The sequence below is a fragment of the Festucalex cinctus genome, chromosome 12 (genome assembly GCF_051991245.1).
Source record: "Festucalex cinctus isolate MCC-2025b chromosome 12, RoL_Fcin_1.0, whole genome shotgun sequence".
In the NCBI taxonomy this organism is placed as follows: domain Eukaryota; kingdom Metazoa; phylum Chordata; class Actinopteri; order Syngnathiformes; family Syngnathidae; genus Festucalex; species Festucalex cinctus.
This window is the reverse complement of record NC_135422.1, coordinates 22,534,055-22,552,993: the sequence shown is the minus strand read 5'-3', so window position 1 is coordinate 22,552,993 and position 18,939 is coordinate 22,534,055. Positions and strand designations below refer to the sequence as shown.

Sequence of the window (18,939 nt, the reverse complement as noted above, 5' to 3'; positions counted from 1 at the left end):
ACAACGCACGAATTAACCTAAAAGTTGGTCAAATTGACCAACAGAACGGATGAAAATGTTTTTTTTTGTTTGTTTGTTTGTTTACTTTGTATGAGAAAGTGTAATTATTGGACATGTCACCACTGTAACCCTAGCCCTAACCCCCTCATGTTGGACTCATTTACTGGTGCTGTAAAACTGCATATGGCATTGTCATGTATTGCCATCATTTAGGTAGCACCACAGAATAAGGAAAAAACAAACGTCAAAGGCGCCTTCGGGTGAGGCCTTGTTTTTTGGACATAAAGTGATGTAATGTTTTGTGTCTATACAAGGCAACGGATCGATCCAACTTCATCGTGAAGAATTTAAAAAATAAATAAATAAATACTGTGAGTTTTGTTCTTATATTTTCAGACTATCATTAGCAAATGTACCCATAAATTTAGGTGACATACAGTCACAGTTTTCTTTCATATGGCACCGTAATGGACCGGTTGCACGCATGACATGTTGGCTCTGTCACGCTGCAGTCACTTCCACAAATGTCTTCCCCCCCCCCCCCCCCCCCCCCCCCCTTTCTTTCTTTCTCTTTCTTTCTTGAAGGAAGAAGATGAAACCTGAGATGGGTAGGAGTACTACCTAAATTATGGCAATACTTGACGCTATACGCATTGTTATAGCACAATAGACCAGGAAAAGTCCAAAATGAACACGCAGCACAAAAATGTCAAATATAACAGCGTTTATGGTATGTCATTTTGACACTTAATTTCTTAAAACTTTTTTTTCCAGGGAGTCTGATGCCATTGACATTTTAATGTTCATATAACCTTCTGCCCGGGCCGTAACATCTTGTTGCGTTTTGGAGGACATCACCGGATTGACTATCCATGCGCTGCCCATTTTGCATGGGCACATTGAGCACTTGCAAAACATGAAATACAAACTAGAAAATGTGTTCAATACATGTCTCCAAAAGAGCTTTTTGTTTTTCAGTTTTTAATTATGATTTCAAAGCGTGTGCTGCTCCAAGCAGATCCACACTCCTCCAAACAGAGTGCGCTCCGCCTGAACACAAGCGCCCTCGCACCGTACTGCATGGGTGTCAGAGTGAATTTATGAATGGAACCTCGGAAAGAACTTTGCCGACACGTCTTATGACAAATTACGATGAAGTACGAGGGGAATACGAGCAAATGCGTATGTTGACGAAATAATGGATTGGCAAGGACATTTTGAACATGTTCAAAATGTCCTTGCAACAGTGGCGAGAAAGGCAACAAAATGCGATATATTCCAACTAATTCCAAACACTGTCGAACTCTGACGGAGTGCAACATTCGCAGCTCAGTGGGTAGGAGCGTTAGCGTTACTTAGTAGAAGGAACCACAGACTACAAAAGTCTTGGCATGTCGTGCAACCCAAAACAGTGTACTTTTCACTAATTGGAGACAAAAGAGGTGGCAACTCTGAGCGCACTATAGGGTGAGAAAAAAGCTTAATGCCTATAAAATCCTAAATAGTGTGGCAATTGCGATATTTTCAGACGTTGAAGTTGACATGAGTAGAGATGTGCATGTGAATTTTTGCGACGATTCATAGCATTTTTGTGTCATTGAGAGACGTTTAGCTTTTGTATATTTACAGTTGTAAGTTTACATACCCTAAGGCTATGTAAACTTTCAACCACAACTGCAATTATAATTGCATCAAAATGCTATTGAGACCCTGAAAATAAAAATAATACAATTATGCCACATGTCAAACTCAAGCTACACTTAAATCATTGTTACGACTGAGGTCATGATTTATTTGTTTTTCTGTTTCCTGGTCGTGTTTGCTGCAGGTCTGTGCAGGTGATGCCTTTTAAGTCCTGGACCCCTAAATGGGACAAAACATCACACCTTGATTGTGATATTTTAAATCATAGCGGTGTGTAAAGACAAAATTGCAAAAATTATGCACATGTCAAAACTTTTGGAAACGTCTACATTAAATAAAAAATAAAAGTTGTAGCTGCAATGCCAATCTTCAAGCCCTCTCTAGTTGCTAATTGGATGTAAAACATGCAAAAACTGTTGGTCTCTACAGCAAGTTGAGATGTCTGATGCCAGTGTTTCTCAACCCTTGGTCCTCAAGGCACACTATCCAGCCTGGTTTCCATGTCTCCCTATTCCCAATGCAGCTGATTCTAATGACAGCTAAACAGCAAGCTCTGGAAAAGCCTGATAACGATCCTCACCTGCGTTGGAATCGGGAGACATGAAAAATAGGCTGGAAAGTGGGCCCCGAGGACCAGGATTGAGAAACAGTGTCTTAAGCAATCGGTCACTTGAGTAATTTCACCAGACTGACAAAGCACCTCCAGATTCACCGAAGAGATTATACAACCAAATGCCTGGGATGGTCTTAAGCTAGTCGCTTGTGAAATGACTCTGACATACAGTATACAGTACAAACTCCAAGGAAACTTGCCTATAGTAACTTTCTGAGAAACAGGAAGGGATAAAAATAAATCCTCCCTTTTATATAAATTTTGATTATGTAAAATGAAACCTGCTCAGAATGTATTATATACAGTGGTCCCTTGCTACTTCACGGTTCACTTAATGCAAATTCACTCTTCAATCTCTTCTATTCAATCTTTTTATTTGGGTCCAGAACATAAAGTCATACACTACATACTCTTACACTGTGGCGGCATTGCAAACGAAAGTGCACTGAATTATAATATTTCAATGAAAATAAGCATTAATATTTACAGACATGCATAAAGTATAATAAAATGAACCATAGGGCATTCCAGCCTGATAATTCAATGTGGATAGCAGTGGAAAACATTTCCATAATGCTTGGTGAAGGCGGACATGTTTCATCATAAACGCTCAAAAACTGGAAGTACATTGGCGGAAACCCAAAATTAAGTATGTTTAGCAATGAAACTGTTCCTTTAAAAGCTGTGATTCTCAAATAGTGGGGGGCCCCCCCAGGGGGGCGCGAGGCTTCGTCAAGGGGGGCGCGTTTGACCTCTGGGAACATGCTTTTTTATTTTTATTTTTTTAACGGTCTTAGAATAAAGTGCAATTGCACCTCCACTACATTAGGGGGCAGTGGCGCTCTCTTTGGCAGAGTGCGCGCAGGGAGCATTCGCTCGGTGGTGTAGGGGTTTTTGCACACAGCACAGAGTTTGAGTATGAAGTGTAGGCACAAAGTGTAGCAGAACCTCAAGTGACACCATAAAAAAAATATTTAACAGGGATAAGAAGACAGGCAGAGAGAGACGGAGATAATTATATTTATTTATTTATATTTATAGTCGTGAAGTGTTTTCTTCTTCCTAGGGGGGGCATGACAGCAAATAATTGAGAAGCACTGCTTTAAAGCAACACAAAGGACTTTTCCGTTTTGATTGATTATGGCGGCACCATATGCACAAAACCGGTAGTGTTTTGCCTTGAATAAAGACCACATTTCCCATGAAGACCAACACATAGCGTCGTGAAATTCTCATCTCCCGGTAGCCTGGAGTTCGGCTGAAATACATTCCTGTGTGCAGTAGCTGTGTGAAGGATGTATAGCAATGAGGTCAATTATCTATTTTCTATTTTTTCTTTATACAGTACTGTAACGTTTCGCAAGTATGTTAGCAGCAGACATTGGCTGGTGATCTAATCTTACCTTTTTTATTGTAAACACACAAACGGCTGCGCTCCACCTCCCTCCCTTCCCGCGATGCATTCACAAGCACTCGTAAACAAGAAAGCACACAACACGACCTAGTTTGTTACAGTACTTTTGAGTGTTGCGTGGCTGGTCTGGTCAGTGTGGAACTGATGGGTATTTAATGCTACCACGCAAATGTCAGATAGCTAACATTAGCATAATCAATTTGATTTGAGCATGGAAAGCTACATACTAGTCCAGAAGGAAAAGAGCCGAGCCCCGCAAAGGCAGCGTTGGTTTGAAATTCCCCCCTTAGTCTTTGACGTCAAACCAGCGAATGAAAGCTGGGCCAATATTAATAGTTTTGGTAGCATGCTTGCGAAATAGGAGCTGGCGAGTGTTTTATCTTGAAAGGTAACCGGAAATTTATTTTGAAACTGCGTCGGTCTTCCTGTCCCGCTCGATGTGTTTTGTGCTAGCTTGCCATTTGCCGGAGGCAGCGGTAGCGCTGCGGCGTCCGGCAAAAATAGAAAATAGGTCTATCCTTGCGGAAGGGCTGCGGCACGCCGCAGCTGAGACGCAGTCGACACGACACGCAAGGCACCCGCAAGCGGTGTAAACTGCACCATTCAAATGAATGGAATCTAATTACTTGCGCCGCCGGAACGCACCGCAACCGCATCCGGTGAAAACCCGGGGTTATGTATGTATGTATTTATTTATTTATTTCTTGGGTTGTTTTGCAGATTCTCCATGACAACAGAAATCACGCATACACGTTCGACCCGACTTCCGTCTTTGGAATGAATTGGGGAAAAAGGGGATGTGACGTACAGGAGGCTATGTCTTAAAGCAGTCTTCTCGTTTGTAGTTTTTTTGTGTGCAGTGGTCCTACCACCCTCCTCAAAGTTGCTTAGTGCAAGTAAAAACAAGACAGATCCCCTCAGGCCATGACAAATGTTTCATTAATCTAGCTGTTAGTCTATGTTTCATCAGTAGAATTATGAAAATATGAATTGAAGGTTGAAACGATAATAAGCGGGGCTTTAAAAACAAACAATAATCGTAATTATTCATCCAAACAATTAGTAAACTTGTTTTAATGAAAAATAAATATTTTTAACCTTATTTAAAGCCACGAACTCATTCATATAGAAACAGCCTTAAAGGCAACACAACTGGTATACTGTACAAGTTCAGCTTTTTTTTTTTTTTTTTTGTGTGGTTTTTACTAAGTTCACAAGTGTTTAGAAGGGTGGGAACTGAGTGGTGTGATCATTATGGCTCAGTAGATGCATAATTCAACTTCAAAAACAAAAATACATTTTTTTTTTTTCATTTATTTATTCTAACGACCTATACTTTGCAGAAATTCACCTATTGTGGGTGGGCGTGGACCGTATCACCCACTAAAAGTGAGGGGACACTGTATTCATATTTCATTATTCCTTTATATGCAGGTTTGTGCTGACGAGTGTAAAATTGCCAAACGACCATAATAGTTTTTACTTGCAGATCTCATGTGAGGTCGTAATTCACCTTCACCCTGGCCATTTCATACAGTAGAAACATTGGTAGACTTGCATTCAATAGTCATGAACCCAGACCAAAGGATTCTCTGTGGGTACTGGTATTTCCTCCAAAAGGGCTTACAATGGTCTCTTGCTTTTCAAAGTACAAACAAACAACATTTTTTTTTTTTTTGTTCCATGGGGAACGAAGTGAGGTAGGTGGGATAATTACATAACACACAACACCCGCTGTTAACACACATAACAAGAGGACACCAAACACTTGTCTGGCAAATGCTAATAAAGGTGCAGGCATATCTGATTCCAATCGGATTCATCCTCAAATCCGATTTTCCGAGCTGACTGTTTTGAGCAAGTGACCAAATCTGATCTGGCCCTGTTCAGACTGAGCCACATTACTAACCCATCTGACAGGTTGCTGTAGCACGGAGGTGGTGCCCAGCGCATGTTGTGTTTGACGTATTGTGCGGCCGTGTACCGCTCTGGACTTTCCCTTCCTCGCAAGTGCGTTAAACTGAGCACGACATTGCCATTTCCGGTTGCATATGTGAAGAAATGAAGGGGTAGCGGCTTTAGTGCAGGTAACGTAAACTGTCACTGTATTGAGCATGAGAGGAGTCGACGGGGCAGTGGAGCCGTCAAGACGTTTGACTGCCGAGCATGCGAGGAACCAGCCGGGCAGTGAACCAATTGGAAATTGACAGCGCGGGAGCGCGGGCGCATTGGGTTTTTTCACGCTTAGAGTGACGTCATAGACAGTTAAATCCATTCTGAGGGTTTTGCGCTCAGACGGAGACGCATCCTGTCCAATCCTGTTTTGGAATGTTTACTTGACGTTTCCTTTAAATCGTCAAAGAAATATAACATTCCCCTAAATGCCTAGAATTTACGAAGGTATTTACTATTTATTGTAAACAGGTATCGTCCCAGCCACTGGTTGGTTCTACTTAAAAGAATAAAAACTGCCGCTTTGTGTGTATAACATTATCCAAACATCAACAATGTATGTCTATTAAAATATGAATTGGCAGGTTTTGACAGACATGATGAGCTGATCAATGACAGAAGAGGGAGTTGAGGGTGCCTCACCTGCTGGTCATGGGTACAGGAGCAGGTGAAATGAGTGGGAGGGGCAGGTGTGTTGCCGGGCAGGTAGGGGCCTCCCTTAGCCATGACCACAGCATGGCTGGTCTGATGGACACGAAAATGCATGCATGGGTCACACATAGAGTAGACACATGTTGGCAGAAGTGAACAGGTGAATGACATGATGTGGGCATATTTTCAAACCATCTGCATTTTGCATGAATGAATCGGGTGTATAGACATTAATCCAGGTACATTGGACACCATGGAACTTCAACAGTTCAGCAGCCAAACAACTTGTAATTTATAAGGAAAAGGAAAATGTGATCTGAATAGGGGAAAAACAGAACCCAAATAAAAACAGGGAGAGATGAAGTAGAGTGAAGGACAAGGCAGCGTAGCATCCTCTGATGTACATCAGCACACTCCATATGCTTGTTTGTTTTTTTGGGGGGGGGGTCAATTCCTCTGGTGTTTTTATGTGCATGTTCGTTTATCAGTGAACATCAGCCAAAGAAGAACTGGGGAAACAAGGATGGGCTTAAAACTAAATGTTTGATTATGTTCATTAACAAGTGTTAAATGTGGAGTTTGTCAAGTGTGCACATTAACCATGTGTAAAAGCTACAACATGAAACAGCAAAATGGAATGTAAGTAACCAGTACAGATGACTGTTGATTCAGTCTAAATTACAGTACTTTGCTAGCTAAAGAAATTGAGATATACAGTAAGTTGTCATGACAGACAGTGAGTGGAACTCTTCCCTTTTAAAATAAAGATTCAATAGTTGTATAATATATGGAGGACAAACTCATTCGCATATAGAGTACAGTACTGAGCCAAACTCTCAAGCCTTAACAAGCTTTGCTGTTTCAATTATCTTTTCAGAATCATTTTGAACAACTGTAAACCACAGACTAGATAGAGTTATGACATTATGGCTCCATTCCATACAGATAAGAGATGCAGTTCCTTTCCTTGAAACTATATACAATATAATCAGTTTTTTTGTTTTGTTTTTTTGTTGTACTGGAGGTCCTCCGTTGTTAGACTAGTTGTGACATACAAGGATCATTCAAAAAGTTTTAAGCCTCACCCTGAAGGACTCGCAGGAAGGAGACAGTTTTTCAGTACTTTTTTCTAAATAATTCCCCTTGACATAAATGTACTTGGTCCAATGATCCTGAAGCAATGCTAACCCATCACAGAAGAAGATGGTGGTCTCCTGATCCCCTAAAAACCCCTCCACAGTAGGGCTGCACGATATTGGAAAATCATGCGATATGCGATATACTTGCTGAACATAGCGATATCGATATTATTGCGATATTTAACATGTACCTAAAGAAATTACATTTTTACTACCTAATGAAAGAAAAACATTTTTCATGTGGCAAAATAAGCAACCTTAATGTAATCTTAGTTAATTAATTGTAATTATGTCTTGATAATTTTCAACTATTGAATGGCGATGCACATTTTAATTAGCATCTGACTGGTCAAATTCATATAAAAAGCATAAAATTCCATATAAAACTTATTGCAAGCCTTTGCGATATGCATATTGCAAGGGCCAATATCGCGATATCGATATTTTTTCGATATATTGTGCAGCCCTACTCCACAGCGCATATGGCCTCATCATTGATTCCAAAATAGCAACTTTGCTGGTGTGATTTCAGTTTAGGAAACAGGTAGAAGTCAGATACAGCCAAGTCTGGAGTGTAGAGTGGGTGGGGTAGTAATTCAAAGCTACAACTGGCTGCCTCAGCAATTGCATCTTTATGATTGATCCAACCTCTTTTGTACCCATCTGTAGATTTGTCACACACACCTCACCTTTGTCTGTCCGGCACCGGTAGAAAATTAAGACAGAACTCTGTATTAGCTTTTCTAATTTCATAACAAGTGTCAGTGTGTTTCCACAATATACACGTTTGGCTACAGTTTTTTCTGGGTGAGGCTTAGAACTTTTTGAACGACCCTTGTAGACCTTTCTGAGGTTAAAAAGACATCATCAAGCAGCACAGTAAGGCACACTCGCTTGCCGCAGTACATACCATTTATCATTTGTTTCATATTCTTTGCCAAATAGTGTTTGTCATACAAATATGTACTGTAATTACGACTTTCCTTCTGCGGTAGCATAGGCCAGTGATAGGCTGGTTCCACAGAAACGCAACTCCGTTGTAAATCAAGGACCCCGTCTTCTCAAGATTCACATTTTCAACCATTGACAGCATAAATAGGACACAAAAATAGTGACACACCTGGTGCAACATATGCTGTACAAGTTATTAACACAAAAGGCCCACTGTTGCTCAAGCAACAAATCAAACGGATGCCACCTCCTCAATTGCATCTTGCTCAATAGCCTTATCGATGCTCTAATTACCGACAATGATTCTAAAGGTTTCACTGATCAAGTTTGCAACAGCAAGAAATACCCGCCAGTCTGTTAGGGTTACCTTTGCAGCGATAGCAGCTGCGGTGATGTGGGAGGAGCCATGCTGGTGATGGTGATGATGGTGGTGGTGCGCATGTCGACCTCTCCGCCTGTCTTCCTCCTCATCGTCCTCCTCCTCGCACTGGGTGCCGCGCTCCATAGTGTGTGAGTGGGCATGTGTGTTGGTGTGTGCGTTGGACAGCGGAGAAGGCAGCTGCTCTAGTGCAGCATGTACAGATTTAACCCTGACCGTGGCCTCTCGCAGCAGGTCGATGGCATGGGGTAGAGCAGGAAGGATGAATTGAAAACACTCCTGGAAAACAGCAGAATGTATACAAATAAAAGGATGACATTAAGTTAGGTAATCTATATAATTAGCTGAAGTAACCAAAGTGTAAATTTTTAGAAATTTAAAAAAAAAAAAAAAAAAAAAAAGTCATGTCAGGCAATGTTCCCTCTAATTTTTCGGGTGACTGTGTATTCACGCAAACTTCTTGAGCATTCCATGGATTACGGTGAGTGACATCCACGGACTTATATACAGACTCACAATGCCACTTATATCACCATAGCGAGAAGTGAAGCCACCGGCAGCCATCTTACGTTGACATCCACTAAGCCGATCAAACTTGAAAATATTTGTTTTCCTGCAGCGTATTCATGTTAAATTTACTGTCTCCACAGTGAAATGTCGGCGTGCGTGGCGTATGGTTGGACCAATAAGAGTGAAAGAAGCGCTACATGCACATTTTATTGTTATGAAATTAATGCATATATAAATTTTCTCTTATAAGCTATATCTGTGAGGGCTATTCAAAGACTTGCCTGCATCATGTTGTCAGAACCATGAACAATGAAATGAACACAAAGGCCATCAGGACAAAATTGGCTGTGAAATGTAAACCCAACTGAGTCCATTTATATATAGTAAGCTCTTGACAACATCAGACATGCACATGGCAGCCAAACCAGTATTACACCCGTCCAAAACCTGAGATCATAAATTACATGATGTATGTATGTTACAAAAAAATTCTAACCACTTGTGTCACATGTGTCAGACGATTAGATTCAGCCCTAGTTTGTAACTTGTTTTTAATCACAGGTTATTTTAGGGATAATAAAGTCTCAAAACAATTTTTATAAATATGGTAGGGGTGTCCCGATCCGATACTGATATCGGATCTGTGTCCGATATCAGCCAAAAAACCAGTATCGGATTTTTTTCTGTCCATGTCCAAAAATATCCGATATTTGCACACATAATTAAACAGTCCGTTCCAGCTTCCGCTCCTGATTTTCTATCCGGCAGCGTCTGCACCGAGCATGCAGCGCTCACGTGATCAAACAAACAAGCATGCATGTGAATTAGCTTTTAGCAAACTGAGGAAGAGAGAATGTCGACAGTGTGGGAGTATTTTTCATTGAAAAAAGAAAAAGACAGCGGACAGCAACATTTGTCAAAAGCCGAAGTTCCCCGTGGTGGAAAATAAAGGGAGAAGTTTAATCTAACCAACCTCATCAAGCATTTGAAAAGTATCACAAACGAGAGCATGAGGATTTTGAGAAGAGAACCGAGGCGAATAATCAGACAGTCAACGCTGTCGGAATCATTTTCACACCATAAGAAACTCCCACGGGACGGTAAAAAGGCTTCACGTAAGTATCACTGAAAAGATCGCTTAATTTATTGTGCTTGATGGCCAGCCTGTCAATCGTTAGTACTGTCAGCTTTAAATGTAATTGAGCACCTCAAGCCTTGCTACGTTATTTCGAGCCGCCACTATTTCGTAGATAAAACTCTACCGCGGATGCATGGTGTCGTTCAAAGGTGTATAGCGGCTTATGTGGCAAATGCTAACGCTGTTAGCTTCACCACGGACATCTGGAGCTCAGAGCAACTTCATTTATCATAGAGGAGCATAGTATAGAAGCAAGCTGACGGGGCGGCATGCTGAAATACTCATCTTCTTAAAAAAGAATCTCCACATTATGCTTGGTCTGCAGAAAGGGAAGCTGGAGGAATAGTGAAATTAACCAACTGTTTTTCTACTTCTATTATAGTTATATATTCATTCTTATTTATTTTAAATTGGAGATTGGGACACGTTGAGCAGTGAGAGAGTGGCCAATATTGTGTTGGTTATATTTTTTTGTCCCGCCCATATATATATATATATATATATATATATATATATATAGCTATATATATATATAGAACTTCAAAGAGTATAATTTGTTTTTGTTTACTTTATTCGGGTTATTTCTCAGGGTCCTTTATTTTATATCTATTTTATTAAAATGCACGACATACTTTACATACATACTACCAAATTTAGGAATAAACGGGTCATATTTTCTCATACTTAAGGTGCTGATTATTCCTTATTTAAATAACACTTGATCAAGTTTCTTCTAACATTTCATACTAAAACAAACGTATCATTCCTGCTGATATGGTATCGGACTGATGTTGTTAATTTACAGTACTCGAAGCTAAAATATCAGTATTGGATCGGAAGTAGAAAGCGTTGCATCGGGACACCCCTACTGATATGGTATCGGACTGATATCGGTATCGGACAGTACTTGAGGCTGAAATATCGGTATCGGATCGAAAGTGGAAAAATGTGTATCGTGACACCCCTAAAATATGGGCCCACATCGTCCACTCAAAAATAATGGAAAACGTAATTTATTAAAACGTGAACCTTTCTGAAACGCGTGAAGTGCCTCATTGAAGAGGCTCGTAAACTACGCCTATATTTGGACTTCCTGAATGGCGCGGTTGCGTGTCGTAGTCTCGTCAATGCTGAGTGTTTGTATCATGTATGCATGCTTCAAAGTGCAGTAGAACAACTGTGTGCGCACCCAAACTGCTATTAAAACTGTAATTGAAGTGGGAATATTGTGTGCGCGGTACGCGCGCCGGCTGGCGTCACCGAAGTGATGTGATGCCAGTTCACTTTGGACGGAGCTGCTCCGTCCCACAACACAACATGGTTGTTCCCCTTGCATTTAAGCTTTTTTGTCACATTTTTCTTTCCCACTCCATTAACCACACTATTTATGTTTTCATTTTTTTATAGAAAAAAAAAAATAATGCAAACAGTAAAAACAGCTGCAGGTTAGGATTTTTTTTAATGCGCAGCAAGACATTTGCTGTGCGCTGAGGTGGTGAGATCACTGCGCAATTGCGCACGTGCGCAGTTTATAGGGAACATTGGTTGTATTGACTGTAAATCAATGAGCCATGCATGGAAAGTGAAACACTTGGATACTACTGTACATGCAGAAACAGCGCTAACCATACAGGATGCCTGCTTCAGCTATGTGAGTGTACATGATTAAACCCACTCGTCTGAGCCTTCAAAGAGAGCGCTGGCTGCTGAGTTGTTCCGAAGCCGACGCGGTGGCAATGCAGGCTCAAAGCCCAAGTAGGTATGGTTCGGATGGCGCAGGACTCACCATAGTTATGGCAATAACAAACCCACACATCACGATACAGTGGCAATATAAACACTACAGATTTCAACGGTATGACAGATGTTTTTATATAATGTAATATAACGTACATGGGCAGAAGAAAGACGTATTCCCACTTAGAAGATGTGTGCAGTTGTGCAACCAAATTTCAAATTCCTTTCAAAGATTTTTTTTTTTTTTTTAATCCATTTAGTAGTACAAGTAATAGATCGCAATTGTGGGAAAAGCTCTGAAATCATATTTTTGTCTTTTTTATCATTTTTTTTTTTAAATAAAAATCTAGCACAGACTTTTCATATCCACTGTAAGTGAATATACCCTTTAAGGATCAGTTTAATGTAGCAGAAAATCAGAGTGAACAGAGTCATACAATATTACCTGAGAGCCCTTCTTGCTCCCTGGCAGGTTGATGATCAGAGTTTTACCACGGATACCGCACACTGGCCTGGAATCAAAAAGATAAATGAGCACACGTCAAACAGGCTCGAGTCAGACTGATTTTTGTGAAAAGATGAAGTGAGATCAAATCTTCACCTGGACAGCATGCCCAGCGGTGTAACGTTAAGGGATCCCATCAGCATTGCCAGAGCCATGCCTGGAGCCTCTCTCTCTATCACTTCTCTGGTGGCCTACACATATTTTAAGTTGATTCAATTATATATTATGATAATACTTCAAACTTAAGGCAATGGACTGAGTTAGTCGTGGAATTTCAAAGGAAATCAGTCAAAGCCTGAATTAACTGAGACGTTAAATCAAAACACGCTTCTGGACATTAGTGATGGCACAATACTTTCAGTTTTTTCAGAGACTAAACGTGAGTACCTCTGGCGTAACATCTCGTGGTGCAAATCCAGTTCCTCCTGTAGTGAGAATAAGATTAAGCTCCTGGTCATCACACCATTCCAGAAGAGTTTCCTGTACAAAACACATTCGCAGAATTAACAACTGTAACTTAGACTGGAAATTTGATGAGAACATGCAAGAATGTGTATGTCAGCCATTAGGCTGACATACACATTCTTGCGTGTTCTTAAAAATGAAGATAAAATATATTAACATTTTACTAAAATTTAGTATTAGTACTACTAAAATTTTGTAGTAGTTAAACTATTTCTGGTTATAATTTTATTTTTTAATCTGACTTACTGTTTTTAAACATTAAAGACATTAAAGACAGACATTGGTCACTTTCAATTAATGAATAAATGTACTTACTTGGGCATTGCAATTGTTCCTTTGTTGAAAGATAATGTAACAACACTATGTCCCATAATAACATATCCAAGTCTCTTGATAAGGTGACAGCCCTGTCCATTTCCTTGATGGGCGGAATTAACATTTTAAAAATGAATGCGCTCCCCAAACTTTTACATTTGTTTCAGAATGTCCCTCCGCCACCGCCAAATGACTTATTTTCCAAGATGGAAACGTTTATATGGAATAGTAGTAATTCTAGGCTCTGCTTGTCGCTTCTGTATTTAGCCTATGACAGGGGAGGGCTCCAACGTCTCAACATGTGGTACTACTGGGCTAATCAATTGAGAACCTTAATGTTTTGTTACACCGAGAACGAAACACCAGTGTGGAAGGAATCTGGGCTCTTTGAAAATTCAAACGCTCTCTTACATCTATTCTGATGATCCGAAACAAAATCTGTAAAAAAAAAAATAATGTATGTAATCCTATAGTGAAAAACATGACAGTTGTATGCCTAACGGTTAGGAAATACTGTAAATGAAAGAATCCTGTTCCTTCTTCCACTTGAAAACTATTTGGGGAAATTAGTATTTCGTTCCAGGCAGAGCTGATGCTGGCTTCAAAATTGGGGCTGATAAGGGTGTGGCACAGATAAGATCTATTTTTGACAACCAAAATGGAAATTATTTTCATATCGGGATTTTGTTTCTAAATTTGAAATTCCTCAGTCAGAAAGTTTTTTTCCTTCCTTTTTTTTTATTTTTGTAAATCTGAAGTTTTATAGCGACTGAACAACGGGGAAAATCACACACATCCCACATCTGTCAATACTGGAGGAAGGACTAGTTAAAGATCCTTTTTGGAAGAGGAGCTTGTTTCTAAAATCTTGAGCTTGAGTTTGTTTCTAAAATCTATAACATGCTAGCCAAATTATATACAGAAAGATCTCAAACTCACAATATAAACTTAATGTATAGAGGAATGACTTGGTGGGGGGAGGATCTTACAATGGTATAATGGCAGTTAATTTGTGTAAAAACCCAAAAACCAACTGACAACAAACGACTCAAACTACTGCAATATCAGTCGATAATGAGAGTGTATGCGTGACCGGCTATGGCATAAGGGTCATCATGTGCCAAAAAAATAAATAAATAATTTTAGATATTGATATTGGTATTGGTATTGATATTACAGCACTTAATTCCCTTCAAAATGATATATAATACATGGACATACCTCAAAAATTGACAATGTTACAGCAATTTCATTGTTGGAAGGTAGAAATCCCTAGTTTTGAGGAAAGGGGGTTTAAAGTTTTGGTACTTGCATCTTTCAAATGTCCACAGCAACCAGTACTTTCGGAAAAAGATATCAACCTGAAATTTGTGTGTACAAACTTTTGGCCTTAGGGGTAAACAGATTATTTTTCAAGGATTTGGAGATGATTTTCTGGACTGTTTGACACAATGACATTTAACACCTATTAGGCTAACCTGGGAAGGAAGGATATCCTCATTGGGATAATGACATTGGACTGTATTGCGTGCTTTCAAAAGATGTGTGGGAGCCCTTGCAAGATTTTTTCACAAATTTATTTTTTTTCCAAAGAAATTTTCAGTTAATTTTTGTTTATTCTATTTGTAGTTTTGCCAATTCTGTATTTAAAAAAATCCAATAAAATATTCTAAATGCAACAAAATGTTCCTCGTGTGACTGTTATGGCTTCATGTGCACCAAAGTCAAGTCAGGTACCTTGATTTCATCAATCTCATCTGGAACGATTTTATAGGCTGCGATGACACCACCTAACCTGCAGATTGTGACAGAGAGAATTAGAGGAATCTGTAGAAGGAAATGTGGCTGTGCTAGTGCGTCTGCACACTTACAGTGACGGATCATGGACCAGGTCCTTCAAGTTTACCCCACTCCTGTCCTCAGCCAAGTTCTTGAAACAGCTGTCACTCACTGAGAAGAAGGACACATTTTATGACAAATCAAACATAAATGTGCAGAACTACCCAAATGTGCTAATTATATAAATTTGAAAAAAGTTGGATGAAAAGAAAAAATCCTGTATATCATGTTTGTAAACAACCCAAACTAAAACTAAAATTGAAATAAAGTCCACAACAAAGCACACGTTTTACATTCCTACTATGAAGACATTTTGCTCAATTGAGATTTGGAACACTTAATCCATACTATTGCAAAATAGCTTCAGTGACGAGGGGCATTTTTTTTAATTGTCCAGCAAGAGAAGATGTAGACCACTAGTGTCCAAAGTCAATCCTCGAGGCCCGGAGTCCTGCAGGTTTTGGATGTTTCTCTTCTCCAACACACCTGAAGCTCAACAGCAAGCTCTGCATCAGCCTGATAATGAGCCTGTTCATTGGAACAGGTGCTTTGGAGCAGAGAAACATACAAAACCTGCAGGACTCCGGCTCTCGAGGACCAAGTTTAGACACCACTGATGTCGACAGACCAAAAGTTAAACAGTAGGTCTAGGTATTGCCAACAACCTTACAATACGATACAATACATATCGCGATACATAATATGTATCCCAATATATGATCTTTAAGGCGATACGCATCCTGATCTTTTACATTAATTTACTTGCATTTTATTATAACAGTCATATATAAACCTAAATGTTGTGCTTATTATGCTGGATGGCAAAAATATTTTTGTTAGCAGCTCTTCTGGTCTACTACGAAGCGGCACGCCTGGTTTCAATGTGTATGCGCTGCAGAGCAAGGAGCAGTTTTCATAGACACACCGCCAGACTTTTATGAATATGCATGAGCCGATATGAGCAAAAAATATCAAAATACTAAAATTACAGCTCTAAAATGTGCTTATTTGAAATATTTGGGGAAATAAAAACAGCATTTTTTTTTCATGTAACACATTCTATTTTGGTTTTAAACAACATATGGGAAAATTGGTACATTAAGAAACGTACCATGTTAAGTTTATAAGTAAACAAATGTTGATAGTCTTCCTCCGTTTTAATTTTTCTTAGCAAGACACAGTGTCCACTGCCCAATCACTGGTAAGCTATTTTTAGAACAGAATTCAGTTACTCCTAGGACACTGCAGGTACACTACCCCACTCCCTCCCGCTCCTGGCACTCCTCACGTGCACTAATTGAACGCAATTAACTTCAAAGACGCAGCTGTTTTTTTTTTTGGGGGGGGGGGGTTCCCCCTAAGGTACAATGCAAGCTGCAAAGGCATCTGTGTCTCCTCTGCTCCCACTTCTCCTGCACAACTTCAAAGAGGCTGTACAGCCCTGCGCAAGCAACGCATCGTTAAATGCCGATTTCAAGTTAACGAGCAATAATAGATTTTGATGCCTGCGTATCGATACGTGTATTGTTATGAAGCCCGCAACTATATATTGCCTATCTTTTTTTTTTTTAGCACACCGCTAGCAGACAGACCATAAACCAATACTTCCTCCAATTCCGTTACTGCACCGTGAAAAAGCATTTAACTTGCTAACAGCTTTTGTTTTCATAATGTTCAATGCTCACTAGGGCTGGACAATTGTGGAAAAAAATAATAATCACGATTATTTTGATTGATATTGATGTTACGATCATTAAAAACTATTCACTGATTTCTAAAATGTACTCATTGGGGACCTCTGCCACTCAAAACTACCTTCATTCACAGATGCATGACATTGGAGCTATAATTTGGTGCCACTGCATGTGATTTATTTATTTTTTTCCCCACTTGTGGTGCCAAATAAAAGGAGACGCAGGAGGTATGTTGTAAACTTCGAACATTACTTCGCAAGTAAACAGGAAGTTGACCAGAAGTCCAGCATTCAAATCAACTCAGCCCCAAACACATCCCTCATCCATCGGGGAATTAGTCAACAAGCACCACACTAAACTATACTGCTGCACACAACTTCAGAGGTAACAGTGAGCCATTTGTTACAAGGCTTTAGTTTTCCCAGAGCACTTTATTTGTTCTTTTTTTTTTTGTCTCCTTAAACATTACAAAGCGCCGTACTAGTTAAAAATGTCTTGCACAGCTTCCGAACCTTTTTAGGGATCACGTAATTTTCAGCTGATTGGAATCTGGGATTTTTTTTAAAGGGCTACAAGGCAACCAAATAATCTATAGCTACACTGATATTGCCAAAAGAAACAAATAAATATAGATGCTTTATAACATAGCCAATGAGGGAACATTTTGGTAGATGTCTCAGGACGCTAATGTGAAGCGAGCATCATGTAACAATGATGAAGTTTGCACTCTGCAGTATAAAAATATGAATATGAATGTGAAAAGCGATAAGTGCAACGACAACTTGCAATGAGTGCAAATTGAGTATTCTGCGTGACGGAATGGATAGAGCCAACTAATTTAATACGACACGGTCGACACCTGAAAAACAACAAAATTATTTAAATGTTTTACTTGATATAAATCACTGCCCCAATAGCCATATAAAAGGTGTCATGGTGGGATACTTTTGTTAAAAAATAAATAAATAAAAATTACAATTTGGATGCAATATTTTTAACGCACACCGGAAGAAGAGAAAATAATGTAAACATTAGGCACTCCATTTACATGTAGGCTACACATAACTGCCAAAAGCTAGCACATAGAGGTCATTGTGGTATATGGGTGACATCACAAACTCTCCACTAAAACTGGTCTGATTGGATGCAAGCAGCGAAACATGTCATCGCCAAGTCTCGCAGCTGTCACATGTGCTCAGTGTAAACCTGAACCGGGCACTATGGCTAAACTGTCAGCTTAGTTTGCGGTGCTCTTGGCACTGAATGCCAATCAATCTGCACAGTGACGGGTTGTGAGCACAAGTCTCACTAGAGGACGTCCAGCACTCATACACATTCACACAAGTTAAGTATTATGCTTCAGGTCATTTTTGTACAGTACTTTGGCTGTATAGTGTATTCATCTCCATCATAGAGGTAGACATCAACGCAGCTAGCTTGTAAACGACCTCATTCTCCCAGCGGCAACAAGGGCATTATCCAAACATCATTTACAAAACTATGCCCTTTGCAATTGACTGGGACAGGGCCGTAGTTAGCGATCCCAGATGGCCGATCTTCTGCGCATGCGGGTTGACCTAATCACAGACCTGCGCAGCCTCCACTGTAACCATCCGCGGTTACGTTCAAGGCTCAAGTGCGGTCAAAAAAAATACTGCGATTAATCTGCATTAATACGTGATTAATGCGACAATTTTCTGTGATTAATTAATCCATTAACGCTTTAACTTTGACAGCCCTAGTTTTAAATGACACCCCCACACCCCCGCCTCACCCACCCTCAACCCCTATCCTATGATATTATTGGCCACACATTGTAATAAAGACAATAACAATAAGCCGTACCTACGCTCACAGCAAATTATAATTACAGTATATAAAGTCTTTCCAATAAAACACGATATTTGTTGTGGGGGTGATCCGGTGAGAACTCTTCAGATGCTTGTCGTTGCCTCAAAAAACAAAACCCATGTTCGGTGGTGTGGTCAAAAA

The 18,939-nt window shown here is 39.8% G+C and overlaps 1 protein-coding gene across 2 annotated transcripts in view; it reads right to left on the bottom strand.

Annotated features, from left to right (window-relative positions):
- The window catches only part of gphna (gephyrin a), a 45,871-nt gene that overhangs the window by 19,453 nt on the left and 7,479 nt on the right, over positions 1-18,939 (bottom strand). Inside the window, exons 2-8 of one of the 2 annotated variants that reach the window (XM_077538466.1) lie at positions 15,286-15,364; positions 15,152-15,209; positions 13,022-13,114; positions 12,731-12,825; positions 12,575-12,641; positions 8,733-9,023; positions 6,267-6,368 (exon numbers count right to left, since the gene is read on the bottom strand). In XM_077538466.1, coding sequence (XP_077394592.1) covers positions 6,267-6,368; positions 8,733-9,023; positions 12,575-12,641; positions 12,731-12,825; positions 13,022-13,114; positions 15,152-15,209; positions 15,286-15,364 — 785 coding nt within the window. The remainder of the gene's footprint in view (positions 1-6,266; positions 6,369-8,732; positions 9,024-12,574; positions 12,642-12,730; positions 12,826-13,021; positions 13,115-15,151; positions 15,210-15,285; positions 15,365-18,939) is intronic. The other variant, XM_077538467.1, reaches the window with a different exon arrangement.